Source organism: Gavialis gangeticus, unplaced genomic scaffold (genome assembly GCF_001723915.1).
Source record: "Gavialis gangeticus isolate Ggan-Ray unplaced genomic scaffold, GavGan_comp1, whole genome shotgun sequence".
NCBI lineage: Eukaryota > Metazoa > Chordata > Crocodylia > Gavialidae > Gavialis > Gavialis gangeticus.
The window spans coordinates 9,095,283-9,103,256 of record NW_017728991.1 but is presented as its reverse complement, the minus strand read 5'-3'; the positions used below and the strand labels follow the sequence as shown (position 1 = coordinate 9,103,256).

Here is a 7,974-nt window from a genome sequence, read left to right as displayed (position 1 = left end):
TTGTTCAGCTATGCACTTCCCTAAACATACAATGTGCTGCATTGTCAATTCAGTTTTTCATTTTAAACAACCCCTGCCCCCTAGCAGCTTACTGTAGATCTCTTGAAAACTCCCAAAGTAGTGGAAATATTTTAAATGGTAAGCATTTTTCTTTAAGACATCTGGGAATCTCCTTGGAGGCTAGTCACTGAAGTTAGTGTGCTCACCCCAGCAAGCAAATATCTTGCTATAGAAAGGAAGGAGGATTTTGACCAAGGTGATTATCATTTTGCTCTTTGTTTTTTGTTTTGTTTTTTTTTAATTGGCGTTTTTCTGGAAAGCTTTGGCCCTTGTATTTGGTTAGGATCTCTTGTTAGTTTGTTTTCATCAAACATACTTTTGGTGTGCAAAGTGAAAAGGCTAGATCCATTCCTCTCCAAGTTCCCTTCTGTCAGGAGACGTTGTTCATCTCAGTTCCACGGTTAGCTGCGCTCAGCATGGATGGGACGTCCTCTCTTTTTTTCTTGCTAAGAATAATGTCCATCAGCAATATAAAACTTACGTTTCCAGCATGAAAATTCCACCTTTTGGGCCTCTCCCTTTGCATCTTTGACACCTGTTGCATTTCATGTCGGGATCTAGCCAGGTTAAGATGCATATCTAGTATAAACCAGCATAGCTCCATTGAAGCTAATGGGACGGCATTGAGACTAGCACTGAATGCTTTTGAACTTCCTACCTGACAGCCACATGACTTGTTGCATCTAGATGGAAATTCTGTTCCAGGTTGTACAAGCCAGTGACACTGCTGTTTGGTCCTTCAAGAAGACATTCGGCTCCTAATCATCAGGCTGGTATTTGCCACTAGCCTCCATTTACACCGGCAAGTGGTCTGCTCCCCAGATTCTCCGTGCAGTTTGCAGACACAACCAGGGCAGAATTGCCCGCTGCGTTGCACCGAGTGAAGTGGAGAGAGGGTGGGATTTTAAAAAAAACAAACAAACCACCCTATGCATTGGCTGAACTCAGCCCCCAGGAAAGCCAAGGCAAAGTTCAGGCTGACTGTGATGGGAACAGAGCAAAGCTTCCATTCAGTGCACTGGAAAATGCCGTTCTGCTCACATAAGATGGTTAATATTGTCCTTTGCGTGATCCATTTGTTTTCTAGAATTTATTGGGAACTCACAACTTGGGCAGAGTTTATTACGAACCGATCAAAGACAGACACGGCAATATACTGATAGTTACAATACGAGAAGTGGAGACTCTCTATTCATTTTTTAATGGCAAATGGATGCAGATATCCAAGCTGCAAAGCCAGAGGAAATCCCTTTCAACTCCAGAGGAGCCAACGGCACTAGACATCTTGCTCATAACGATCCAGGTAGCACTTTGCTTCACATACTTTATGCTGTTAAATTTTTAAAAGCCTATGACTGAGCATTGCTTTATGGAAAAGTTCTTTAGAATTAGGCCCTTATCCAGCGCCCATTAAAATCAATGGCCAGGCTCCCACTGAGAGTAAAGGTGTCCATTGCCTTCAGTGGGCATTGGGTTGGGCCTTTAGTATGAATAAAAATCTATAGAACATCTAGACTTTAAAGACCTGCTAGAGAATGATACATTTTTCCGTCGGTTTTTGGAACCTAGCTGTAGAAGTGTATAGCAAAAAACACAATGTTCCATTAAATTATCTAGGATAGCCCCAGGTGCCTACAGGGGCACCTATTATTTTCTGCACTCTATAAGTAGTTTCTACTTTGACTGTGAAAACCATGTTTGCTTTTGAAATCTGACAACCTCACTTAATGGCTGTTGCTCTAAGGAGCTAAGAGTTCCCAATTCCCACTGCCATCAGTCCCTCCTAAATTCATTACTGACCCATCCTCCCGTTAATTTTCATATTAAATTCTTCACAGGCTTCTTGGCTGGATTGATGTTGGAATAATGGACTAATCCTGGAGGGTGCCTAGCACACTCGATTCTTATTTGACATCAGTGGGATTTGGGGAGTCCTCAGCACTGGGCAGAATCATGTCTATTAGAGATTCTTCCTTCTATTGTATTATGCACATAAATCAGATCAAAATCAATAGAAGTTTCTGACAGTAGGATGCATCTCAAAATATCTCTGATCTCCAAACCTAACAGATCGCAAGAGTCATTAGAAATGCTTCAAACCAAGTCACTGCCTTGCCTCTCTCGTTAGTTCAATTAGATATTGACTGCTGTGGCTAATTAGCATCACTTTCTTCTCTGCTGTCAGGTGCCAGAAACTGACAGGTAATCGGGTTAGAGTTTGGGGTAAGTTAAAAGATTTCCAAGCGGTAATAAAATATACCTGGCCTACACTAGACTTACGGCTTTAAAATGTGTTATAGGTGCAGAAAAATCCCCATCTGGGCAGAAGTTTTATATTAGGAAACCCCAAATACAAGTCTGATCAAGTTTCCACAGAGATCCTGGTGGAAAATTTTTTTGCCCTAATGGCTTACACATTCCTATCTAATGCCCACCCTTTCTTGTGTTACTTGTTTAATCGTCATGTGGGTATTTTGTTCATGAAGTGCTTGTGAAACTGAAGATCTAATTGCATCGGTGAGAGCCAAGCATAGCACTGGCAGATAATTTGATGGTTCCAAGGGTGAAGGCATAAAGCCAGGTGGCTTAATCCTCACCCGTTGCAAAGGCACACATTACTCTGGATGGCAGTCAACTTCATTTATAAAAACAGTCCTTGGGGAAAGCTATAAATAGCCCAGTAAATGTCTCGTGGCTTCAGTACACAGACCCTCAGTGCCAATTCTTTCTAAGCTCTTTCTGATGACAAAGACCATTGTATTGAAAATGCAGCCAGTCACTTGACAGTAAATTTTGCTCTCTGCTAAACTTTATGTCCTTCATTACTGATGCACACAGAGAACCATGTAGAACAAGTTCCCTAGATGCTTTACCCAGAGCACAGCTCAGCAAACACAGTCTCAACACTGCAACCTACTTCTTGTATCAGGTGAATAGTTGTTTCAAAGGACGGTTGTTTCCAAGTGGTGGAGCTCTCTCAGCATCTCATCCAGTGAAACATTTACATGTGTGCTTGACCTCATGGACCAGTTGCCCTGGGGCATCAAGTAGAACAACTCCACTCCGAAGAGGGATTTGCTTTGCTGAATTGGCCTGCTGTAAAAGCCATTAGTTGCTTTTTTATTCCAGACCCTTCCCCTTGTGTGGGAAAAAAAATCATATTTTTATGTAGGAATGTCTCTCTTCAAACAGGACACACTTTCCTATCACAGAAGAAGTCAGCAGCGCCTCCCTCCCGGCTTGTACCTGGGTTACCTTAAACTCTGCAGCTCTGTCGATCAAATCAAAGTTCTTGTCCTGCAAAAGTTGCCCAACATCCTGTGTCATGTTAAAATACGAGACAACAGCAACGTTTCCAAGTAAGTGCCTTTTTTTTTTTTCCAGTAAGCCTGAAGCAGTTGCTTGAATTGAAATCATGTTAATCCCAAGTGTGTAAAACTGTCCTGTTGGTGTGGGAACCCCGTGTGAAATCCACAATATAAATAGAACCAGAAGATGCAGATGACTAAATGTTAATACTTATCATCATCATAGTGTTGTCAAGAATTGTATAGAATTAAATAGGTGAAACGTGAACTCGGAGACTGACATCCTGCAAGGCACTGAGACACCGGCCTGTGAACTAACGAGGCATTTGAGCACCAAAGCATCAAAGTCAGCAGAACGACTCGTGCTTAAAAGTGAGCATGCACTTACATGATCTTCTGGATCAACACCAGGGAGTTTAGCGCCCTTGGAGTCTATTATTTACTTATTTCTGAACTGTACTGCACATTGCTTATCCGCAGTCTGCCAGGTTGGCAGTCTGCTCATTCCAACCAAGGGTCAAATTCTCCTCTCTGCCATAGCCGTGTAACCCCAGTCAGTCTGCTGTTGGCTGCACTGGTATATTATTGTCACAGTTTAGTGCAAGCTGCATACTAATGAGATCATTACCGGTTTCAAATGTGCATGTGTTCATGTCCATCCCTCCAATACATTTGGGGCTTCATCCAAAGCCCACACAGGTCAGAAATCTCACCCACTTCCCAAGGATATCCCTCAAGCCCTAACACCATGATCTAGGGAGTCTGCATTCAGTGCAGGGGTTCTCCAGAGCAACTAAGCTATCCATGCCCACAGATGTAGTCCAGCACCCAGTGAGTTCAGCGACAGTTTTTCTACTGACTTGCCAGGGGCACTGGATCAGGGCCTGTGCATGTGTTATGTAGGCTTACAGGAGACTGAACCCTCTGCACAGTGATTCCTTCATTGTATCTAGCCTCTTCCTGTCCCTAAAAAAAAAAATATATCAGCTACATGAGGACTGCAAGCTCATGCTCAAACCAATGCTGCCTGCTCTGGAACTGCCATGCTTTGGGATGGTATGGGGTTTTGTTTTTTCCGGTTGAGACTGCCAAGATCTCGTGCATGGGGCAGCGTATTTTCTTTTCTTTTCTTAATTGCATGTGAGTCCATCAACCAGCTGAGAATATGGTGCAGTTCAGAGAGCAGCTGGATATTTATGTGGATAACAGAAATATCCAGAGCATAGTAGTAAAGGCTAACAACAATTTTGGAAGCAATATAAAACCTCATGCCTCAGGGTTTAAAGCAACCTCAAACTGCTAAGGATTAGGACCAGCCCTTTATGTGGGGGTAGGTTATCCTCACATCTATTATCCCTCCTATTGTGAGATTTTGTGCACCTTCCTCTGAAGCATCTGGCTGCTGTCAGAGATGGAAAACTAGACCCTGGGTTTGAAAATTCCTGTGTTTATCGGATCTAGGGTTGAAATCTAACCAGAGAGGGGGAGGAAAGGAGGCAGAGAGAAAATTGAAATCATCATTGTATACCACTACAGTCCAGCTAGTATCTGCTTTTAACAAGGTAGTAGAAGGTGCAGACTGGAGTGCATGTTTGGGGGAAGAAAAAAGGCTTTCTGAAATATTTCAAAGGGAAACGTGGTGATTCTCAGATGCTAGCAAGAGTGTTCAACTTGATGTACACGTGTTAGAGAAATTAAATAGGATGCTTTTCAAAATTGGATGTTTTACTACAAACGACCAGGACTGGATAATTTTAGAACATTTTACTATATGAAGGTCAGCAGAAAACCGTCAGCAGACCCCAAATGCACGTACAGTAAAATTCTTCCTTGCGCACTGAACTTTTGTTTTATTTCTAATTTTAACTTGACTCAACATACAGAGATGAGTGGGAATGGATCCAAACCTTTTCTGGCTCAGAATCTGTGGAAAGTATGGATCATGCATCAGACTGCCCTACTCAATTGTTCTTCTATGAGCTCCAGATGGCAGTGAAAGCACTCCTTAAACAGATCAATCTACCTCTACACCAGGTATTATGCTTGGTGGTATTTATCACTTTTTTTAAAAAAAAAAAAAGCTGCTGCTTGGGAAATTGTACGAAGGCTAAAAACCTATATATTTCTACAAGGGATAAACTGTTATTGTTGCAAAAGAAAAGTAAGAGAAGTTTAGTTAAGGCTACTTTGTATGATGGGAAAAGCTTCTTCAGGAAAGAGTCTTTTCCAGATTTATGAAGGTATAGGAATAAAACTATTCAATAGGCAACCAGACATACATGTATAGAAACTCTTTTCATGCACATCAGGTAGTTTGGAAGCACTTTTCCCCAGCCAAGACCAGTAGGTATTTGCATGTTCCTGCAAACCCTGGCACCTGCCGGTCCTGGAAGTGCAGATATGGTGGCCTGTTGAAAACGCCCACTCCAGCGTGAAACTATTAATCCTCTCCCACCCTGTGCAAAGTTAGTGCTTCTGAAAATGTAGCTCCAGTCTTCCAGACTGAAAGTCCTGAAGACTACAGTCCTCCATCACCTGACCAAGGACATGGTAGGTGGGAGCAGGTTCCAGCTTCCCTGCAGTGTCTGAAATCCCAGCTCCACTGGAGTCAACAGCAAAATTCCTGTTGACTTGCATGGGGCCAGGATGTCGCGGGAAGGCCCTCTGAGGTTATGAGCAAACAATCAAATTTAAGTGAGTTCAGAGAGGCTGAAAACTTGCTGCCGAGCAGCAGATGCTCAGTAATTATTTGTGTGCCTCACTTAGCCCGTGGGAAGCGATCCATTGCAGGGGAAGCTGCTCACTTAGCACTGGGTAACCTCATGCACACATAGCCACCACCTTCCAGGGTAAGTCCCAGCAGTCTGATAACTCACTTGGATCAGATGTCCATACCCCTCCACTGCTAGAAGAAGGGCTAGAAGAAGCGGTGAATCAGCTTTGCACTCCTTGCAAGTCCTGTTCACACTGCTCGAGAGGTGTAACGTGGCCCCTGGGCAAATGAGAACCACATTCCCCGTTTTCAGTGAAACTTGCTTCATTTTGAAGAGCTGTGCTTAGGCCTGGCTCAGATGTAAAACCTACCAGTGCAGTCTTGCTCTGCCCAGGCAGAATCCAAGCAAGAGCCATGCAAGACACTGTTTGTATGCTGACACGTTGCCAGCCGCACTGATTTTCAGGGGCATTCAATGCAGGTCTCCATGCTAATGCATCCTTGTTCAGGGTTAGATTAGCAGCCTCCACGCCAGGTCACTTTAGTTACAAACTGTGGGGTCCTGCTGCAATCACTGACATACACAGATGGTGTTAGTCAGCATGCAGTTTGTCCTGAGTGCCTCCACTCAGCCATGCCAGGCTTAAGTCCACCACCAGCCCATGACATGCATAAGCACATCTTTGAAAATTAAACATGCAGCTTCATGTTTTGCTCAATCAGGACCTTATTTCCGAATTAGGGACCTTGATTTTAGATTCACCCCATCTACTTGGGAAATATTATTTGCAGCCCTTACTTCGATTGCAGCAGTACCTCGGAGGCCAAGTCACGGTCCAGACAATTGCAGGGCAAAGACAGTGCTTTACATCGTGGTTGCAGAAAAGCCTGTAGCCACCCACTACATGTGCCTTTTCTCTTGCTGCAGCACTTGTTAAATCTTTTCAGTGCCCTGTTGGGGGAAAGCTGCATATTTCTCTTAACCGACTCTAAATTGAATCTTAAAGGTTTTTAATTGAATCCATTTTCATGTTTTCACATAATTATACAATCATAATCTTGAAAAGCGCATGGCATGTGATCATTTTCTGCCTAATAAGAAACATAAATGTTGTTTTCGGGGTGGGGGGGGTTGTTTATGTGTGCGCATTGGGTTTTTTAACGTGGAACATTGCAGCTTTAAATCTGTATTTTATGTAGTGACATTAACCCACATTTAAGCCCCCTAATATTTATGTTTTATAAAAATTCAGAGCTTGATGTCGTGCAAATTTTCTTTAATGTTTTATATCATTGGGAGTGTTGTTTGTATAAGTGCCATGTTGTAATTCTCTCCCGTTCCTTTCCCTGCGCGTGTCCCTCTGTAGGCTAAGCACTTCCGTCTGTATACACAGGAGGTGTTGGAGCTGGGTCACAATGTCTCCTTTCTTCTCCTGCTCCCCGCCTCAGACGACGTCTGCACTGCCCCAGGACAGAATAATCCTTACACCCCACACTCAGGATTTCTTAACCTCCCTCTTCAGATGTTTGAACTCGGTATAGTAGCTTGCTTTACCTCGAAATATTAACCCAGCCTCCTTATAATAAAATCACAAAGTTGTATCTGTTTTCCCTCTTGTCCCAGTGGAGAGTCAATAAATCACATGATCGCTTTGGCAGCAACGCTCCCTAGGACTGTGTACAAGTTACAGAGGGAGCAAAGCAGCTGGCGTTTCGGCTGTAGCCACCATTATTGCCATGCAAAGCGTAGAGCAAGGAGTGCAGTTATCGAACACATGCTTTCACGTGTTATGCAGGACGCTGTTCTTTAAAAGGAGAATGTGGCCATTTGATGCCAAGACTGACCTGATGAAAACAGATGTGTTAAAAAAAAAAAAAAAAAAGTCTTTATTC

General features: G+C 43.2%; 1 protein-coding gene across 1 annotated transcript in view; it reads left to right on the top strand.

Annotated features, from left to right (window-relative positions):
• The window catches only part of ANKFN1 (ankyrin repeat and fibronectin type III domain containing 1), a 108,820-nt gene extending 101,137 nt beyond the window's left edge, over positions 1-7,683 (top strand). Inside the window, exons 13-16 of the mRNA XM_019515126.1 lie at positions 1,148-1,363; positions 3,253-3,419; positions 5,252-5,402; positions 7,449-7,683. Coding sequence (XP_019370671.1) covers positions 1,148-1,363; positions 3,253-3,419; positions 5,252-5,402; positions 7,449-7,649 — 735 coding nt within the window. The 3' untranslated portion in view covers positions 7,650-7,683. The remainder of the gene's footprint in view (positions 1-1,147; positions 1,364-3,252; positions 3,420-5,251; positions 5,403-7,448) is intronic.
• The last annotated feature ends 291 nt before the right edge of the window (positions 7,684-7,974 follow it).